Source organism: Ruditapes philippinarum, unplaced genomic scaffold (genome assembly GCF_026571515.1).
Source record: "Ruditapes philippinarum isolate M1 unplaced genomic scaffold, ASM2657151v2 ctg4760_1_1_1_1, whole genome shotgun sequence".
Classification (NCBI taxonomy): domain Eukaryota; kingdom Metazoa; phylum Mollusca; class Bivalvia; order Venerida; family Veneridae; genus Ruditapes; species Ruditapes philippinarum.
Window position 1 is genome coordinate 80,393 of NW_026852348.1, and position 22,351 is coordinate 102,743.

At 31.3% G+C, this 22,351-nt stretch overlaps 1 protein-coding gene across 26 annotated transcripts in view; it reads left to right on the forward strand.

Moving 5' to 3' along the window:
* LOC132757472 (sal-like protein 1) overlaps window positions 1-22,351 on the forward strand; it is a 118,346-nt gene that overhangs the window by 50,545 nt on the left and 45,450 nt on the right. The window contains exon 5 of one of the 26 annotated variants that reach the window (XM_060748772.1): window positions 20,882-21,333. The exons of 15 other annotated variants lie outside the window; for them this stretch is intronic. In XM_060748772.1, coding sequence (XP_060604755.1) covers window positions 20,882-21,177 — 296 coding nt within the window. In that variant the 3' untranslated portion in view covers window positions 21,178-21,333. Of the gene's footprint in view, window positions 1-1,240; window positions 1,896-4,081; window positions 5,059-5,407; window positions 6,277-6,936; window positions 7,167-8,221; window positions 8,940-9,879; window positions 10,266-11,161; window positions 11,600-13,179; window positions 13,524-15,117; window positions 15,457-19,461; window positions 19,813-20,881; window positions 21,334-22,351 lie in introns of those variants that run through there. 10 more of the 26 variants (XM_060748856.1, XM_060748765.1, XM_060748834.1 and 7 more) reach the window with 10 other exon arrangements.

Genomic DNA, 22,351 nt, shown 5'->3' on the forward strand with positions numbered 1-22,351 from the left:
AATGTCCTAATAACAATTGTTTATTGTACTTGACTGTCAAATTGAGCAAGCGTTATAGCGCGCTATAAATCTAAGTCTACTTAAAAAAAAATTAAAAAAAAATAGTTTTTTGGGAAGTTTTATTAATTTTTTTTGGGGAGCCAAGGTCTATGAGCGCTATACTGAGATTAGCGTTATAGTGAAGAGCGAGTTATCGAGGCTACAGTGTAGCTGAATTTGTGTAATTGATTTGTGCGAAATTAAATTTGGAATAGTCTGCAGTTTAATGGATTGGAACGAAAAAAAATGAAAAAATAAATGAGCCAACAACAGTGTAAGGCCTGGCCAGCAGGTTAAAGCCCAAATAATGAATTAAATCTTTACATTCATTCGGTATTTTTAAGTTATAAAGAGCTAAAGAATTACTTCCCCTTACAAGATTTTTAGAAAAAAAAATTACTTCCCCTAACAAGAAATTTATAATAATTGATTAACATAATAGTAATAAATGATGTGTTTTTGCGTTGCTGCTATTTCAGTTTGTGAACAAAACTTCAAGTTAGGTGGGTTTACTTTATATTCCTTTACTTGAAACCCGAGTAAAGAACAGATTTACGTTTGTTTTGTTTTTTTTGTAAACATAGATTGTGCTTTAATACTGTACATGCTGTAATGAAATGAAATAAAATTTTCTTTTAAGTTGTAACTATGAGTCTTTTGTTTTGCTTCTAGTCGAAATCTATATGCCATTATTATTACATAAAAGGTTTTTATAGAATTGCTGAATGTGTAAATCTATGATAAATATTGGTATAAAATGTTTCATGAAAATATAAATTATGTGATAATATCTGAGAAATAACTTATAGAATACTATTGTGTACTAAATTGCCAAACACATGCAGACATGTTGCTTAAAAAGAAACTATGGTGCACTATAAGTGCCAATAAGTATAATGACAGTATTACTATTAGTGTTATGAAATAAAATACCTCATTTTCTGCCCTTAGTAAACTATGATGACGTATAAGTGCCATTAAGCATAATAGTAGTATTAATGTTTAATACCTTATTTTCTGCCCTTTACGTAAACTGTGGTGACCTATAAGTGCCATTAGTTATAAAAAAAAAACTGTTTAAGAAATTATTAGCTACTTGTTTTTGGCCTTAATCTTTTGTTAAAAAAAACACAAAAAAAGCAGCGGTGCTAGTTTAATACCAATAAGAGCTAGATGATTGTAAGTGTTTTATACATTTCAGATGAAGATGAAAACTGCATCCAAGGACACTTATGTGGAATGTGTGGGAGATCATTCACACTGAAACATAACAGAGACGCTCATATGTTGTTACACACAGGCCAGGCTCCGGTGTTTTCTTGTAAAATTTGTGTACGGACATTCAATCGAAAGAGTAACTTGAAGAGACACATGTTTGTGCATTTTAAAGAAGGGAACCCCAACTTAAAATAAAAGTCTTTCGTATCAATGTCGGCAGCATTTAAGCCCAACCAAGAAAAGAAAATGGATATTTAAAAAAAACTTTTAGGAATAGCTCATTTGAATATCATTATTTCGTAGACCAACACTACGATACAAATGTATCATACATGAATCAAGGTGTTTGATACCTTTCATACAAAGTTGCTTCTTGTGCTAAAGCTTTGTGTTAAAATGTGCATTTTATTTTTGGAAGTACATAATGAAAAAATATTTATAATATGACTAAGATTTAAATTTGACCATTTGTGTATAAAGGAAATCAAGTTGATGTTATTGTAGATATATATATATTGCAGTTAATCTAATATTCCAGTGTTTAATATTTCATAAGTGTTTACTTAATGTTGAACGCAAAAGCAATTTTATGTTTAAAGATTTTTATGTGTTTGGTAAAACATTTGATTTTATGGTGATAAGGAATATTTCAGTAGTATGTTTTATAAATAATTGCAATCATTTCAATAGGTATTGAGAAAGGAATATAAAATAAAGAAGTTGTTAAAATGTGTTTTACATAGAGTTCTGAAAGTCCTTTACTCCATTTTGAAGAAGACATGTTGTTTGCCCCTGTTGTTCTTTGGCTAAATGTTGTTAAAGTCACTAATTACGAGTGTAGTTTATATATATTTTTTAGCTCACCTGTCACAAAGTGACAGGGTGAGCTTTTGTGATCGCTTTTCGTCCGGCGTCCGTCCGTCGTCCGTCCGTCGTCCGTCCGTAAACTTTTGCTTTAAATGACATCTCCTCATAAACCACTGAGCCAATTTCATCCAAACTTCACAGGAATGTTCCTTTGGTGATCACTTTTAAAAATTGTTCAAAGAATTTAATTCCATGAAGAACTCTGGTTGCCATGGCAACCGAAAGAAAAATCTTTAAATATCTTCTTTTAAACAACCCTAAGAGCTAGAGCTTAGATATTTGGCATGAAACATCTTCTAGTGAGTGTCTACCAAGTTTGTTCAAATAAAAGCCCTGGGGTCAAAATTGGCCCCGCCCCGGGGGGTCATTGATTTTCCCTATATGCATATAGTAAAAACTTGAAAAATCTTCTTTTAAAGAACCCAAAGAGCTAGAGCTAAGATATTTGGCATGAAACATCTTCTAGTGAGTGTCTACCAAGTTTGTTCAAATAAAAGCCCTGGGGTCAAAACTGGCCCCGCCCGGGGGTCATTGATTTTCCCTATATGCTTATAGTAAAAACTTAAAAAATCTTCTTTTAAAGAACCGTAAGAGCTAGAGCTTAGATATTTAGCATGAAAACATCTTCTAGTGAATGTCTACCAAGTTTGTTCAAATAAAAGCCCTGGGGTCAAAATTGGCCCCGCCCCAGGGGGTCATTGATTTTCCCTATATGCATATAGTAAAAACTTAAAAAATCTTCTTTTAAAGAACCCAAAGAGCTAGAGCTAAGATATTAAGCATGAAACATCTTCTAGTGAGTGTCCACCAAGTTTGTTCAAATAAAAGCCCGGGGGTCAAAATTGGCCCCACCCCGGGGGGTCATTGATTTTCCCTATATGCATATAGTAAAAACTTAAAAAAATCTTCTTTTAAAGAACCATAAGAGCTAGAGCTTAGATATTTGGCATGAAACATCTTCTAGTGAATGTCTACCAAGTTTGTTCAAATAAAAGCCCTGGGGTCAAAATTGACCCCGCCCCAGGGGGTCATAGATTTTCCCTATATGCATATAGTAAAAACTTAAAAAGTCTTCTTTTAAAGAACCTAAAGAGCTAGAGCTAAGATATTTAGCATGAAACATCTTCTAATGAGTGTCTACCAAGTTTGTTCAAATAAAAGCCCTGGGGTCAAAATTGGCACTGCCCAGGGGGGTCATTGATTTTCCCTATATGCATATAGTAAAAACTTAAAAAATCTTCTTTTAAAGAACTCAAAGAGCTAGAGTTTAGATATTAAGCATGAAACATCTTTAAGTAAATATCTACAAAGTTTGTTCAAATAAAAGCCCGGGGGTCAAAACTGGCCCTGCCCCAGGGGTGTCATTGTTTTTAACTATATGTGTATAGAAAAAACTTTAAAAATCTTCTTTTAAAAAACCCAATGAGCTAGAACTTAGATGTTTAGCATGAAACATCTTCTTATGGGTGTCTACCAAGTCTGTTCAAATAAACAAATAAAAGCCCTTGGGTAAAAATTGGCCCGGGGAGGGGGGGGGGCCTATATACAGGTGAGCGACCTCAGGGCCATCATGGCCCTCTTGTTTAATTTTCAATAATTAAGACTAGTATTATTATGATATTCATTCAATAACTTACTAGCAGCCTTTTCTTTAAAGGTAAAAACCTACTTGTCAAGATGAAAGGAAAAAGAATTGCAAATAATGTGTGTACTGGCACCGGAATATGTATCTTTATTCCTAAAGCATACTTTGTGTACTTTGATTTGCACTGAATATCTCTTTAGTATCTATGATATGCCAGGCTTTACCTAATGTCTTGATTGTTAATAACAAAATTTCTATGTTGTGTTGAATTAAGCCATAAATGTTAACACAATTAATATTGCTTTGGTTGTTATAATATATTTTTATGATGAGATGGTTTCTTGTTAACATTATTGTATAAATATATTTCAGATCCTCTGGAACATTCAGCCAGGACCTTCTTTTGTGACATATGTAACCGGACATTCAAGACGAAACAAAATTTACAAGTTCATAAGAGATTACATACGGGTGAACAGCCATTCAAATGTGGACAGTGTGAAAAACGGTTCAACTCTCGCTGGGCTCTTAAGTGTCACATGTTCCGACATATGAAATAATAGGATGTGTCAACACAAACTGTGACTAGTCTGAAAATACTTGTAAACTTATGTAATAAATGTCATGTAATTAATCGGACACATCAACACATATTGTGAAAAGTCTGAAAACCACTCTTGAAATGATGAAATAACAGGACATGAACTATGAAAAGTCTGAACCTACTAATAAAAGCAAATGTCTACATAAACTGTGATGAGTCTGAAGATAGTGGTTTCAAACGACTCTTAAATTGCATCTTTACGGGTGTAAACAAAGTAATGAAAATGATTATATTGGTGCATTTCATTACGTGTAACAAAGAAGCACCAAATTGTGTCAGTTTTGAGGGGGAATGTCAGTTATAAGGGGAGATGTCAGTTTTGAGGAGGATTGTCAGTTTTGAGGGGAATGTCAGTTTTGAGGAGGAATGTCAGTTTTGAGTAGGAATGGGGGTTGAGGGGGAGGAAGAAGTGTTTGTATAAGGTAGATTTTAATTCAGGGATTTTTTTTTTACTTTTTTGTTTGATATTCCTTTACTGATGTTAATTCACTTATAATTTTGTTTGCCATTTAGTGTCTTTAGAAGACCAATATATTATAGTTTTATGTCAGATTTTGAAGGTATCACCCATACGAATAATGTCCAGGTAGACAAATGTCAAAGATTCAAAAATAGATTTGCGTATTTACTGTTTACTGGTCATTTAACTTTGTACAATGTTTAACATGTTTTCTTTTTTCTGTGTTGTTTATTTATAGTTGTAGTTTACTGAACAGTCTCAATTAAAGTTTACTAAGAAAACATTTGTTAGTATATTTTGTTATACAAAAAAACCCCAGAAAACAAGTAGAATTAACATACCTATTGTAACTTCTTATAACCTACTTTAACATACCTTGTATAAGCATGCTAGCTGTACAATTTAAAAAAAAAGGCAAATTTTTCTTTGGCCAATGTCAAATCCTATTTATAGAATAGACCAAATCAGATGTTACAATCTAAGACTGCTCCCATTAATTCAAAGTTTCATCATTCTGAGATACATTTCTTTTAGCATGATTTCAGATCGTAGATTTTACCAGTATAAATTGAATGTGTTCAGGTATTAAAACTTTATTTAGTAAGTAATTTTTTTTTTTAAATTTTACTTTCAGTAATGCCCCAGTATAAGAAAGAGGTATCAGACTTTCAGTGTGACATATGTCTCAAGGTGTTTAGTGCTAAGGGAAATGTGCAGATTCATAGGCGACTTCACCTAGGGGAACTCCCGTTCAAGTGCAGGTATTGCAAAAAACAATGCAACTCGAAATGGAATCTACAAAGTCATATGCTACAGCATCTGAAAGCTAAAGGACAGATCTAATAGAAAAAACTCTGAATTTCCTACTATAGTAACTGTGTGTTTCGGGTTTTGTTTACCTTCGCCATTTAGAATGAACCATATGAGCAAGCATACATGTTATATATAACAGACTAAATTTACATGGACAGTTGCGTAAATATACTAAAAGTTACATGGGTGCATTTGCTTATGGGTCTTTAAATTGTGAGATCTACTTTGTGACATGAACAAGAAGATGGGGATACTTCCACTGAAGAAAGTGGTAATGAACAAAATGTAAAACCAGAGTGTATAATTTGTGTCAAATTAACACAAGGAGACTAGATAGAGATTGTCAGAAATTAAAGCATATATGAGCCACGTCACGACAAAACCAACGTTATGAGTTTGCGACCAGCATGGATCCAGACCAGCCTGCGCATCCGCGCAATCTGATCAGGATCCATGCTGTTCGCTTACAAACTCTATTACAAGAAAGGAAACTGATAGCGAACAGCATGGATCCTGATCAGACTCTGCAGGTTGGTCTGGATCCATGCTGGTGGCAAACACATAACATTGGGTTTTGTCGTGACGCGGCTCATATAATTAAAAAAAATTGAAGCATATATATTGAAATTTTTTTAAACAACAAAAATACTTCTGGTGTAACATGCAAGTAAAATGAACAAAAAAAAAGAAGAGACATTATGGTCAAAATTTAAAGTAAAGACCATCTTATGATGAAAATGAAAAGAAGTTATAACAACTTGTCAGATCTTTAAACTAAGACATTGAATGGTTTGAAAATTAAACCTGTACCAGTCTATTTAAGAAATTCATCAGGATAAGAACATTAAAAAAAAAATTTGTGTTCTTCACTGTTGTTTTAACAATAATGTCTGTTCCTGAAGGATTATTACATTTTATAAGATATGTTATTTTGAAACGGAAGAGGATTGTTTTCTACAAATAAAAATACTTTGAAAATTGTCGTATTTTGTTGATACTCTTAATTTGTAGTATTTGGATTCAAAACAAGTACCTTCCCTGCAGATAAAAAAAATCAAAACTGCAATCTCCTACACCTTATTATCTCCCTTTCAAGGTTTGTACCTTTCAAAGTATATTCAAGATTACCTCCCTGTAAGTGACCATTTTTAAATTGTATTGATCCTTGAAATTAGCAGTATATAGTTTCAGATTCAGTCTTGGAGATGTTGAGTTCACTATGTAAGAATGAAAGGATTACTGTAACTGATATAACTTAGATGCATCAAGAAAAAACTATTAAGTGTGAAATTTTCAGTGGCTGCTCAAAACAAACTAAGAAATACTGTAAATATTTTGTTTTTATTTCAGGAAGTAAAGTCAGTGAATCTCTAGATCGTGTGCACGAGTGTGACATCTGCCATCGGATATTCACCTCCAAGGGTAGTTTAACGGTGCATAAACGGCTACATGACGGCAATCTCCCGTATAAGTGTACAGAGTGTGACAGAAGATTCAACTCGCGCTGGAACTTGAAATGCCATCGGTTAAATCGCCATTTTAATCAAAACTGACCAATCAGTGGAGGATTTTTGAATAAAAGAAATTCAAATGTGATAAGAATGATAGATCTAATTCAAAACAACTTGATTCATCTATATGACTTGTGTTCTATTTTGGATTTATTATTACAATTTGTATTTTCAAATTTCTGTGAAAAAAAGAGAAACTTTCACACTTTTTAAGCACTTTGTTTATCAGTGAAGTTATTTGATAAACAGAATCATGAAGTTTGTGTTTGACAGTTGTCTTGCTTCTTCTGTTGTTGATTATACTTGTTATCATAGGAGAATTTAGTCTTTTTCATTAATTTTGTATGCATAAATTATAGCCCTAATATAGGCTTGATATATTACCCTAATTGACAGAAAAAATAGGTTGGAAAATTTCCCCAAAAACTAACCAGTTACTTTTATCACCATTATATATGAATAAATAATTTAAAGTTTGTGAACCCTTTTAAAATTAAGATACATTTGAAATTCTCGCAGTATCATTCAAAATCTAGTAAAGTATGGGTTTGTTGTCTTTATGAACAATTACATGAATAAACTTCTTCCCGGAAAAATCTAAAGTTTGTTTTCACGAGTTTTTTCATTTTTTTCTTTGATGTGTCACTCTGTTAATCAGCATACCTGCTTAATTACAAAAGTATGAGTACATATTTATACCATTGTCATTAAACATTAAGAATGCATTTCAAAATTTGATGATATACAGGGTTACAGTAGTTCTGCATCTCATAACATTATTTTTAGATTTGTTTGTACTCTAATAAAAAATAAATCACTATAAATTTTTTTATTATAACTGCCTAATTGTTAATAAAACATGGTTTTTAAGTGTATATTATGCATATTTATCTTTATTCCCTGAGTAAAACAAATTTCATGTCAAGTGCCTTGTGTGTGCTAAATTACATTCCCAATTTAAGTCAAAACGACACATTTTTTCCCAATTAGCGTGGTTTTGGCTCAATTAAATATCAATCTCCATGGGTTAGAAATAAAGATTAGTTTACATTGTTTATTGCTTATGGCCGGTTAGGTAGAATGTCTGTATACATCTTAGTAAACTTTTGTTGTTGACATTTCAGATGCAGTTGAAACAGCTTTGACAAAGGGCCGCAAGATGTTTCCGTGCGCAATCTGCGGAAAACAGATGACGTCAAAACAAAGTCTGCAGCACCACATTCGTCTTCATACGGGGAATTTACCGTTTGAGTGCACATTTTGTCAGAAACGTTTCAACACTAAATGGAATCTAAAGGCCCATTCAATAACACACATGAAAAGTTAATGGAATTAAACCTTTAAGTTAAGAGTGTAAGACTTATAATAAAATGCTGTTAGAAACCGTTCTTTCAACTTGTGATTAAAGCAAATGAGGCAGAGAAATTGATGTGAAAAAAATGCAATAATAAGTTTAAAATCCTTAATTAAGGAGAGAAAGTTTTCAACCAGAGATTTCTTTGATTTTTTTTTTTTTTTTTTTTTTTTTTTTGTTTTTTTTTTTTTTTTTTTTTTTTTTGTGGAGAACTTCAATAAATTTCAAACTATGTGCCAAGAAGGTAAAAAGGTAAAAAAATGAATCTTAAGTAGGAAGAATTTGCTAATTGTTTAAAAGAATTTGTTTTCTTTATGCTGTACAAAATAATGTAAATGTTGTATAAAATAATGTAAATACATAAGAACAGCTTAGCATGATTTATGCTTTAAATAAATGAATAAATGACAAGTTCATTTTTTGTAAAAACATGTCTAGCAGATTAGAAAAGAATGATAAGTTTTGCTTATTAAAAATATTTCATGCAATTCAATCTTGTTTTTAGTGACCACCTTACATAAAATTAATATTTAAGATGATAGTTTCAATAATTTTGTGTATAAAATTGATAATGAAAAATAGTGGGGTGCAAAGTCTTAAAATTCCCTTTCAAACACCTGAGTTTCGGTTGTTCTCCGAGTTTCGGCTGAACAGCCTCCTTTAGGGTACATAATAATACAATAAACAGGAAAATTATGTCAGCGTCACATAATTACAATAAGGACAATGCCAAAATGTAACAAAGAGTTATGCCTGATTATCGGGATAGACGGGATCAATTTGATGCATTGTACTAGAGAAGAAAGCAGTTAAAGTGTGAATAAAGATTGTATAAAATTGGTAAACTTAGTGTCTTGCATTTGTATCTAATTATAAATCTATTTTGTTTGTTTGATTGGATTTTACGTCACACCGACACAGTATAGGTCATGTGGCGACATTCCAGCTTTACTGGTGGAGGAAGACCTCAGGTGCCCTTCCGTGTATTATTTCAGGCAGGAACGGGCACCTGAGTAGAACCACCGATGTTCCGTAAGCTAGCTGGCTAGCTTTCTCACATGAAAGAATCCAAAGTCCCTGTCGGGATTCGAACCAACAGCGGTGAGGGGGCAAGTAAATGGTTTGAAGGACCTTAACCGCTCGGCCACGGACGCCCCTAATTATAAATCTATAAGTCAGTAAAATGTAATGATAATGTTTGTAACAGTTGAAGAAAGGATTAGACAAGTGTTGATAATTCTCATTGATTTCCATGGATATATATTCATGATGGAAATTTTATGTATTGAATTATGTTGTATGTGCATTGTTTAGCCTTATATAATTATATATTGAATTTATTGATACTGTTGATTAAGTTATACAAACTGTTGCATTACATTGCTCTTAAATAAGTCATTATTGTTGTTTTCTTTCTCTATTTTCCAGGTTATAAGCAACAAGATTTAGACATAATTATTGGCAAGGTGGAGCTAGAGGGCATTGGCATGCCCAATAAGGCGGAGCTCGCAAGCATGGACACACACAATAAGAAAATGCACACTTGTAATTTATGCGGAAAACAGATGACCACAAGTTATAGCCTGAAACAGCATATGAGGCTTCACTCTGGAGATTTGCCCTTTCAGTGTGAATTTTGTCAAAAACGATTCAACTCCAAGTGGAATTTGAAAATCCATAAAATAAATCACTTGAAATAGATTTACACTAATTTTGAGCAGAATTTGTGCTGATTTTGAGTTATTGGATCTACATGAACATTTGTGTTTGAGAAAATTTGAAATGTGTTTGAAAATTGGAGCATGTCAGACAATTACATTCCTAAATTGTTAAATAATTGTTTCCTTGGGAAGTGTTAAAACTTCCCTTTAAAGCAGTTACTTCCCTTGAATGTGTTGACTGAAAGTGTAAAGAGTTACTTTCCTTAAAATTGCTTGTTATTTATGACAGAATCCTGTAATATTCAGATGTAATTAAAGTTAATGTCGTAATTGATAGTTTCTAGAATATAAAAACAGTTTACTGTAAAGATAAAAAATTGAAATGAAACATTGGAATGAAGTTTGTGCTATTGTTGTAATAATAATAAGATAGAAGTAATATATATCATAGTTTTTATATCATCAGTAAATAACTTCAATTGGAAATTATGAAGAAATGAGCAGTATGTAATACAAGGATAGACTTGTGTCTTGAAATTGCAATAGTTTTCCAAGCCTTTTTAGCTCCACTATTCGAAGAATAGGTTGGGCTTTTGAACTTACCCTGGCATTGTCACATTTTGGTTAAGTTTTTGCATGCCAGTAACTATTTTCAAAACTACTGAAGGGAAATTGGTTGCAACTTCACACACCTTTTGTCTGTGAGTATCTAACATGTTTGGTTTAGGTCCCATAACTCTGACCAAAGTATTCAATCCTTTCTGTGTATTCTTACTATTGTGTTCAGGGATCCTTATCAAAAGTTTGACATTAAGGGCCCACGATAATACGATAACTGATGAGATAATAATTGGGTTGTATATTAGATTAAATGCATTACTGATATGTTTGTAGCAATGGCAACAAATAAATAACTTTCTGAAGAAATCAATCACAATTGTTGCATGTCTAACATAATTATGTATGTACAAATAACTTTAATTTTCATCAACTTTTAAGAAATTTTATGCAACAGTAATTAAAAATCACAATTTTACATATATTTTCAGATCCAGGCTTTAGCTGTGAGTTATGTGGAAAGGAATTCAGAAACCGTGGTAACCTAAATGTACACATGAGACTGCACACTGGAAATAAACCATTTGAATGCATGGTGTGTCAGAAACGATTCAACTCCAGATGGCACTTGAAGACCCATTTTGTACGACATGTTGATAAAAACTGATCTTTAAAGAATTATGTGTGACAAGTTGATAAAACTTATGTTTAAAGAATTATGTGCGACATGTTGATAAAAAACTGATGTTTAAAGAATTATGTGCGACATGTTGATAAAAACTGATGTTTAATTACTTATATTAATCTCTTTCATGGACAAACTTCTCAATACAAAGACTTATTGACCTTGTAATGACCTTGAGTGAATAAGCTCTGACATAGTCTGAATTCAAAATGGTATGAATTCAAACATTTTAGACAGGAATTGGCAAAAAATGACAAAAAGAAACCTACAACGTCAGGAATAAAAGAGCATTTGATAAATCATTTACGATGCTGTCCGGTAATCTTGCGCACCTAAGCACTTATTGGCTAATTTACTATGATTCAAATAAATACAAAAAAATCATAATTATTTTCCTATTTGCAAAAATCTTAAAGACATATAATAACACAATTATTTTTTGGAAATAACTCATTGAACTGCAAGAGTGCAACAATGTAAACACTTAACACCATGTTTAATCCCAACATTTGATTGTCCGGTGATCTTGCGCATGTGTTATGAATGACGTCACGGTAGCTTGTTTTTAAAGTATGGTGTCCCAGAAGTACTATCAATATAAAGTTTGTGAGTCCAGGTAATGGAAAGTTAATTTAAACTGTTCAAACTGTTCAAACAAAACTGTAACACAAACTTATTTACATCAAGGGTTTGTTATTTTACTGTTCACTACTAGACCTGGCACACCTGAAATCATCACTACCATCTTACTTTTTAAATTTTATTTTTAATGATTAAAATCGATGTTCTGTTTCAGTTATTCATTTTCTTTTCAAATTTTGTAAAAGATGACCCTTTTACACTTCCGGAGAAAAAAAATTGAAAAGCGCGGGAGGGGCTTTCCATTTTGACAACATGGAGGGAATCGGCAGGAGATAACAACTGAATACACCTTTATTGCAAAGGGAAAAAAGGAAATTTACACCATTTTATCTGTGCAATACTGTATTCAAATTTGTGGTTTTTGATTTTCATTCTTGCTGGACGTAAAATTTTAGAACTGGATGAATAGACAGGAATATAATGGGAAAATAGGTCAGTGGGCGTGTTTATGAATAAATAATTAGGATGACGAAATAATGTAAACACACACGTTTGACAGATATTTTTTTTAACTTTCTAACCTTGTTTAAGTCCAAGTCACAAGTTTTGGCTGAAAATTTCTAGCAAAAGCATAAACAAACAACTAAACAAAAGGAAATATACTGCTGGTGCCGAGTGCGCAAGATCACCGGCCACGCAAGATGACCGGACATGACTGTACATATTTATGAAATAAAAACATTTGTAGATAGTTTTACCAATTGTGTACTCCTGTATTTGACACTTAATCAATTGCACGAATACATATATACAAGTAAATTAATGTAAAATATGTAAATAAGTTGTAAGATTATCATGAATAAAAAGTTCAAAATAATTTTTAAAAAAGCCTCATAATTATATGACTTGATTCATTGTCCATTACCATACTTCAAAAGTGTTGATTCATTGTCCTGTATTTTGAGGGTGTTGGTATAATTTTGTGTCTATATTAAGGTTTTAGTGAACTGTGTTGGAAAATATACTGCTCTAACATCTAATACATTATCACAATTATAGATGATCATGTCTACAATAATGAATATCGTTTGAACAGTTTTTGTCCTGATTGATTTTATTTGTAAAGCATGAAAGTAAATTGAATTAGATTTTGGCATGAAATAGGAGTTTTGAGTAAGAAATGAAGGTGTGGAAGAAACAAAGGTTATCCTATAATTCATGTATTACTTGTTTTGTTTCCAGGTGAAGGGTCGCAGTTTACAGAATATACCAGCCTGACTTCAATGAGACAGAGAAAGGAACAAGCGAGGGTCACGTGCACGATATGCAATAAAACGTTCACTCGTACGTCCAGTCTAAATGTTCACCTGAGACTACATACTGGAAGTTTACCTTTTGAATGCAAAATTTGCGGCAAAAGGTTTAACACAAGGTTTAGTATGAAAGTGCACCTGGTAACACATGTGAAACAAGGTCAAGGAAACTAGTTCTGTGATGTAGCCAGAGAAAGTAGTTCCAGCTGTGGGATGAAGTAAATTAACTTGAAACAGGACCTAAGAAAGAAGTTCTGTAAAAAGGGCAAGGAAAATAAAATAAGGTCAAGAAAGTAGTTTGTGAAAAGGAGCAAAGAAAATAAAATTGATAAAATATGTCTTGAACCTCATTGAACAAAATTTGTAGTTTTCATGATGTTGCAATATTGAATTTTTGAAAGGAAACCATGATACTGCTGTAGGACAATATATGTTTTACCTTACAATAAGTGTATGATGGTAAAGTGTATAAAATTTGAACCTATAATCAACTTTGATTTTGATTTCTTGACCCATAACAAAGCCAGATTTGTCCATTATACAATAGGTGGTAAGGATTGATTCAAAGAAACTTGTAGATTTAGCACTGTATAAAATTTAGGATAGAGTTAATGTAGTGTTATGTAAGGAATTATGATGGAGAGTTTTTTGTGTCTTTATTCTTAAACATTAAAATAGAAGTTCAAATAATTGTATATTATTATATACTTATAAATGAAATATTGAGAAATATTGATGAAATAAAATGCATATTTTCATTTTCAGTATTTTCACTGTAAAAATTTATTTTTCACTGCAGTGAAACATATTTTCCGTATTTTCACTGGTGTCTTGCCGGACTACTTTCTTTTAAATTCTGCCAGTACACAAAATTTAAGGGAATTTTTAGTCATTCAAATTTTATCGCAAAAAAAGAGAAAAATGTATATAATAAACAGAAAATTCAAGTTTTTTTTATAAATACATGATTTATTTTCATCTTGTGGCATGAAAATTACCATATTTCACTCGTGGCTACCGCCACTCATGGAATATTTTTTTTCATACCACTCGATGAAAATAAATCGTGTATTTATAGAAAAAACTTAAATATCCTCTATTTATTTAATTATTAAACAAATATTTGTATATTAAAAAAAAAAAAAAAAAAAAAAAAACACCAATCATGTACATGTAATAATAGTAATAGGTTTTATATTATGTTATTTATGTGAATTTTAGAATTTATTTATATGTTTGTTCTTTTGACAATTTATAATGTTGTATATTAAATAAAGATATTTAAACTTAAAGTGGTCGCTACTTTATATTTATTGTTTATTTTCTTCCCTGTACTTGAAAGTACTTGTTATCTAAACCATTTTACTTGTTGATATGGGCAAGCTTCACACATCATTAAAATCTGACAAGACTTAAGATTTTTGATCTAGAATCCTTGAGATTTACAGTTTTTAGTAAGGCAAGTTGAGTAAAATCACCTGATACTGGCCAACACTTGCATCAGTTTAATCATTTAATCATCTCATTTAAGTTAAATTATCTTGATTTCAAAATCCCTAAAATTTACAATTTTTAACTGGATATCTTCATTTCCATAGAGAAGTAAAGTTTCAAATTTATTAAGTTAGATTTATAAGGGAATACACTAAATCAGAGAGGTGGGGTAATGGTGAAGTTGCGATTAACATGTTTGTTATCCTGAGTGTTTGTTTTTGTAACCAAGGTGATGGAAATATAGAAAATAGTAATTGTAAGTATATTTGCCTAGCTAGCTTTAGTTGTTAGCATTGTAAATTATGTTAGATATTATGAACATTTTATATGAAATTTCAACAAAAAATTTTCATGAATTCTTCGTTCTTTACAGATTCCTTGGCAGGACGTTCGGAGTTTGACAAGTCTGTGTTGTTAGCGTTATACTCGGCACCCACCCTCAACTCGAACCAACTTTCACCCGACACATCTCCGCCCCAATCGTCGTCATTACACGGGCCAAAACACAAGTGTGAATTTTGTTCGAAGATATTTGCAAGTGCTTTTGCTCTGAACATGCACGTGAGAATCCACACAGGAGAAAAGCCATTCGAGTGTGAAATTTGTGGTGCGAAGTTTTCTGTGAAAGGGAATATGAAAAGACATAAGATAAGTCATATGAATAATACAATTGCTTGATAAAGTGAATAAATTCATGGACAATGGTTGTCAAGCTAACAGATTTGAAGCAACATATAATTATATAATATATAAAATAAGGTAATACTTGTGCTAGAAGACTGCTACATGCACAGCACTGTTACATTATTATATGATTTAGTATAAATAATATATAATAATTTGTTATAATTAAACTTTATAATATGAATAGTAATAAAATTACATAGAATTATTAAATTTACAGATTTGGTAGGATAAGCTTAAAAAGCTTTTTAAAATTTTCTCCATGCAAAATCTATTTAATATTCAGTATATGGTAAAACTTTACCTAAAAGACAACATGAAAAAAAAACAAAAAACTAGTGAATAGTTATTTTTCCATCATGATAAGATTTCAGTTTACAGTAATTACTGCAAAAATTTCAAAAGTTCTAGAAAAAAAGTTGTTTTTTAGTAATTGTATTAAATTCTCAACATATCAAGTTTGGTTTTTGATACCATTTTATAGTATTTTGCAAAATCCTATGTAAGAAAGAAAAGGTTGTGTCTCTATGGGAAACTTTATTATGAGTTTTATGAATTTGTTTTTTTGTCAATTTTAAGAGAAAATGGCTGAAAATGTCCAGTTAAGGTTGCTAAAAAAGTAAACTTGTTTGTATGATCACTTATAGCTATTATAGTATATTATAGTATTTGTATCTAAAAGGAGGATATTTGTTTTCTCAGTCCTATTTTATGTTATTAAGTTCTATAAATCGGGTATTTTTGTTTTTGCAAGTTTTATTCATATTATCTTGGTAACTTGCCTTTTGTTTTCATTTTTTAGCTTGTCTGTTTCAGAGAAAAAGTCGAGCTTTTATGATTGCTGCCGCATCATTGTCATAATGCAAAAACTTATATGTAGCCCATAACTAAAACAAATATGAAACTTGGGATGCTTGCTTATTTAGAATAAGGGCATAATTCTGACTGCTATATTTTTGAAGTTATGCCTCTTTTGAACTTATTATTTATCAAAGAGGTTATATTAACAGATAAGCGTTAACACTGCATGCAGTGCTCTGGTTTTTTCTTTCGAGAGTAGGTTTAGGGTTGGTGGATTAGGGAGGGGAGTAGTCAGTAGAAAAATGTAATACCCAAGTTACTATTTAAGATCCAAATGCATTCAATTTAGGGGGTGGGGGGATTTTCTCTATTTATTATACATGTATATAATAGTCAATAATTTTATTGTTTAAAAAATTGTATATTTTGGTTTGATTACAAATGTTATGAACTGAGTTATTTTTTGACAGTCAATTTCAATTTAAAAAATAAATTTAAGTAAAGTCTTCATTTAATGATAAAAATTGAATGCACTGTTCTGAATTCAAAGCATGGCAATATATTACCTAAATTCAGCCAAGTAAGGGTAAATTTATTTTGATCTGAATAACCCTTTGTCATAAATGAGGAGTAAAAATGTTTTTTATCCTGTCTGTCTGTCTGTCAATCTGTCTGTCTTCAATTTAAAACTTAAAATCTCATGCCCATGTCTTTGACATTGCAACAAAAGCTAAGAAAGCTGTTTTAATAGACATGCTGAAAATATAACTTTCAATCCTAAATTTAACCTTGATCTTAAAAAGTTAATATGTTAAGATAAAGTCACATTTTCACTGTAACATTGCTATTTATCACAATGTATGAGATAAGGCATTTGATTTTGTGTTTCAACAAATAAATTGTGTTGTTTTTTTTCTTTTTCATAATTAAGCTGATGTAGATAATTATATGAGTAAATATGATGATTTTATTTTTCATTTACATTCCTGATTGTTGTTAAGTTTTTACTTTATTTTTCTGCCGATTGAAATTGTTGAGGTGTTTTTTTTTGCCTCCTTATACATGTATATCATATCATATCAGCTGACTAAAATGTATAAAAATATAATTATAGGAGTTAGGGGATAAATTTGTTGTGTTATTTTGTCTCTCTTGATTGAGACTATTAGATCTGTTTCAAACTGTTTGATCCGTGTTCTTCATTTATTTGCATTGTGCATAAAAAAAAATCTCAAAATTTTAGTTAAAAATAAGCAGAAAGGGTAGTCTGCTTAAAATGTGGTGATATTTTGTAACAGTAGTGCAGTAACAGGTTAACTACTATTAAATCCAATATGAGTTAGTCCGTTTCTGCACTAACGTGACAATTTTATTTATAGAGTGAGAGCTTACCTTACAAGATCTGATGTTGTGATATATTGTGATTAATCTATACCTATACAGTTTAAATTTGTGATGATTTTAATGTACTCAAAATATTTATTTGACACAAATTGTGACCCAGCTCTGGAGTCTTACGCACTTATCCTTCTTGTGGGAAGAGATTCTACCCATGTGACCAGTGCAGATCAAGATCAGCTGTCACACTAGTACTGTCATATTATCATAACAGGTCTGCCCTGTTCGCTATTCAGTCAGAACATAATTATTTTGAAATACTCCCTGAAAATGATAAATGGTTTTGACGGGCATGTCCATTTCAGATATTTGGTCAGATAAGGAAGGATTTACAAGAAATATGGGTAAAAATTAGATGGTTAAATTTAACCGATACCACACTCAGGACAAGACCATTCATTATGTTTAAGGAAAATTAAAAAATATCTACGGACTGAATAGGTAACAGTGCCGAGCAATTTCAAACGTCATTGGATTGTTAAGTATGATATTGGCCTGTGCTGGTTTCACATTGAATATTTGTTTTACCCGTTTTATAACTTAGTCAATGAATTTTGGTTGTCAATAGCAGTAAGTAATAGTATTGGATATTCATATTAAGTTAACAAAAACTTTCTTGAAAAATGAGACTTTACCTCAGTAGCCTTAGAGACTATCCAATCTGTCTTTTTATAAGAGAGTGAAAAACAAAATAGATCCGATTATAGAAAAATACCTAGATCAGCCTTTTTCAAGAGAACCATACGAGGGGGCACGACAAATGTCCACCACTGCCAAAAAAATTGGGCAAACAACTGGTAGGGCAAATGTCTGGTTACTAAAATATCAATATCAAAATCTTCTTTTTAAAAGACTGTGCACTAAATTTAAAGCATACAAATTTAGAGTAAGGTTTATTTTGTTATGTAAGTTTTGCATTATAAACCGTTAACCAAAAGTGATTGGCTAAAGTAATTGCCACCAGTTAAGAAACAGGCCATCAAGGGGCATTCTTCATATCCATGCAGTCTGTCCTGGCTCTATTACACTGTTGGTATAGCTTGATTTTTATATTTAGATATTGAATTTCCATTAAACTTTTCAATAGACTGTCCCAAATTCAGAGCAGGGCAAATATCTCATTACTTAAATTCCACAGGTGAAGGATAAGATTTGTTTTAATGTCCATATTTTGTGTTAATATGTTTGTCCAGGTTAAGTTGTAATATCAGATGTATAAAGAAAATAAATGTGTTTGCAGAATGTATATGATATTGTTTATAGTTTGTATTTATTGTCCTTTGGGTTGTTTTGATTGTCCTTTTGGTTTGTTAAATATTTAAAGCATGACTTTGAGCACATATCTAGAATACTTTGCATGTCCCAGGTATTACAAAATTGATACTTAAGGATGGTCCTCTTTGTTATTGTTACAAGCACCTATGGTAGAGACTTTTGGAGATCTCTTTTTAGTAAAATTTGATTTCTATAAAGAATTTAATAGTCAGTAATCTAAAGTCATAAATAATAAGAAAGACTTGATCTTAAGAGGCAACACAGATGGGCATCCCCAGTCATCCCTATGAGCTTCTATAGTGAACATTGAAACAGAGTAAAAAGATAAATTCACATAGAAACATGTATGAGGAAAAATTCTTCCAAGAGATTTTACTTCTAGTTCAAACATGTGAACCAGTTTTGGTAAGCCTTGATGTTGTGGGTGTTTGTATTTTATGATTTATGAAATAGTTTGTTTCAGATTTTTAAAAAATAAAAACCAACAGACACTGACTTCTTATATTGGGTTCAGATTTAAATATGTCTTTAAAACGGTTTCTTGTGTTGTTTATTTCAGATTATAACAACTTGACCAACAGTACAGCTGCTGCTGTGAAGAAATTTTCGTGCGACATCTGCGGGAAAGGATTTAACAGACAGTTACATCTGACCATGCATATGAGAACGCACACTGGCGAGAAACCATTCGAGTGTATGACATGTGGAGCAAGGTTCGCAGTGAAAGGAAATCTGAAACGACACCAAATATGTCACATGAATATTAATGTTTTTCAGGAAAATTCAGACATCTAAGAACTTGAATCATAGTTAAGATGATGGTGTTAGTTTGGTAACTGGTAGTAACTTTGTTGAGAATGAAAAAAGTGATGAAAAATATTTGCCAAAATTTTCTACAGTTTTCATTGTGAATATTACATATGCAGATAATAATGAAACATTTTATTATTAATAACATTTTATATCAAACACCAAATTGTGTGTTGGCATCATCAGTAGATTTGGGACAAAGGCATTTGTAAAATGTTTTGCATAATTTTATGCTTATTTTTACCTAGTTAAAATTAAAGAATATATACAGTACCGGTATACAGATTATAATGAAACATTTAATAAAAGAAATACTTTTGATTGATAAGGGACATTAGCATTTGTAAAATGTTTTACATATGCATATTTTTTTGTTTTGAAAACTGAAGGATAAATACAATATCAATTACAATGTAGTATTAAAATTATCAGGTTTCCTACACATAAAGGACTGTACAAATTTTCCTCCCCATTTTTGGAAAGAACTCAACTACCGCTACGGTCTAGCGACCAAATTTGACAACATCTCATCATTAAGTGTTAAAATGAGGATTCTTTTAAAACCATATTTGTACAATTGTCTTAAATAAATTCTAATATACAGTTGTGTATTAATAGATCATTAAACCATGTTTTAAGAGCAATATCCTATAGCTTTGATATAATAAACATTTTTTCCTTACCCCCTAATTGAGCAATACCATTATGTTAACATTGGGGGAAAAATGGGAAAAATTACCTTTATATAGAACTAGAAAATGGATCTTACATTGATACCAACTATACAATATTGTAAAAACCCTTAATAGACTTGAAGTGGAGTTGAAATAAAAGATTGTAAAAATGAAATTTGTTTATTATCTATTTATCTGTTACATTATAACATTTGTATTGTTTGTTACATTTACGCTAAAAATATCTATCAATCAAAATTTGTTTTTCTTGAGAAATTCATTTGTAAATAAATGTACAATCTATTGTATTCTATATATTATATGAAAACATGTTTTTTAGTCCAGCATTGGGCAACTGATTATCACTGCTAGTCTATATATGTGAGCGGCTTTTTTCATTGGTTAATTAGTGTTTCACATTGTTAAAATCTGACCTCCTTATGGAATACGTTGGTTATAATGTTATTAAATGTTTATTTCTGTTTCTATTTTTAGTGACAGTTATTAATGACATGTTCATGGCAACAGCACCAGCGGCAACAACCACAACAATCACTAAGTCGTCAAGCATTGAGGCGTCCCTTGATTCTGTGGAATATGTTAATGTAAACGGTTCGAAAAGACCCTCATGTCCAGTGTGTAATAAGATATTTCAAGCTCCGTGTCATCTACAGAGACATATGTGTACACACACTGGAGAGAGAGCCTACACATGTGGTATATGCCAACAGGCGTTTACACAAAAGAGCAGCTTAAAGCGGCATTGTGACAAACATCATAACAGTTCTTGAAGTGTTCATACTTAAACAGTTAGTTAAACCAGTTTGTATCTAGGGCATGCAGGAATACATGTAAGAGTGAACAATTAATGAAATATTTGACCATAAATATGCCTTGCAGTGACTCCTGTGTAGTAATTTTTCAACCATTACTTCGACAAAATGTAAAATATTTGTACTCGAAGTGTAAAGCAAATTTTTTTCGAAAGGGTACTGTCAAAATTTGTTGAAAGTTCAGCATTTATATAGTTTACCCTGATGATCAATAATATTTTGTTTTCTTCTGGCATTTTTTGTGATAATAAAAATAACTCGACAGCTCTATAATACTTGAGGCCGGAACTAACCCCAATATTCAAAATAAAATTTCTGTAGTATGTTGCCCCTTGTGACAGACAAGTTGCCTTTACAGTTAATTCAGCGACTGTTTAACCATGTGTAATGGTCAGAGGTGACTAAATTAGTTTGAATAACTAAAAACTGTATCTCTTAGCTCCTGCAGGTGAGGTGATTTTGATCGCTGGTGTTGCAGCACCCGATGTTAGTCAAAATTATCTTCCCTGTTTCAACGCCATGTGACCGTCACTTAATGTTGGTCCGCCATAAAACCAAACAAACAAAAATGTTGAGTATGGTAATGAGTTTAAAGTTGAAATATTATAAACTGTTCAATTATTTTTATAACAGTGATAAATCAACAATCCATATTTGCCAGAACTATTAATAATACATATTTTACTTAAATACATAATTTTTATCATTTTTCGGTTGATCAAATTATAAAACAGTACAGTATATGAAGTAAACTGTATCTCTGTTGTTAAGTGTATATTATAACATATTTTTGTGAATTTTTTTTCTAAGATAGATTAAAACATTGCTTGTATAATATTTTATAGTTTAATTATAACTTAATCATTTAACCCCTATGATAAGTTAATAACCTGCTTAATTACTTAAATGGACTTGCCCAGCATATCTATTCTTGATACTGTCCATTATCAATTTAGGGGATATCGGAATTGAAATTAATGTTAGTCAGCCTACAGCATAGAGCCTTGTCATACTGCATGGAAATGTAGTCTTGACCTGGTCTAATGTTGGTGGTAAAAGTTAATTATTAATTAATTAATTAATTAATGGTTCCAGAAGTGTATTGGATAAAACTTGTTAAATTTTGATAGCA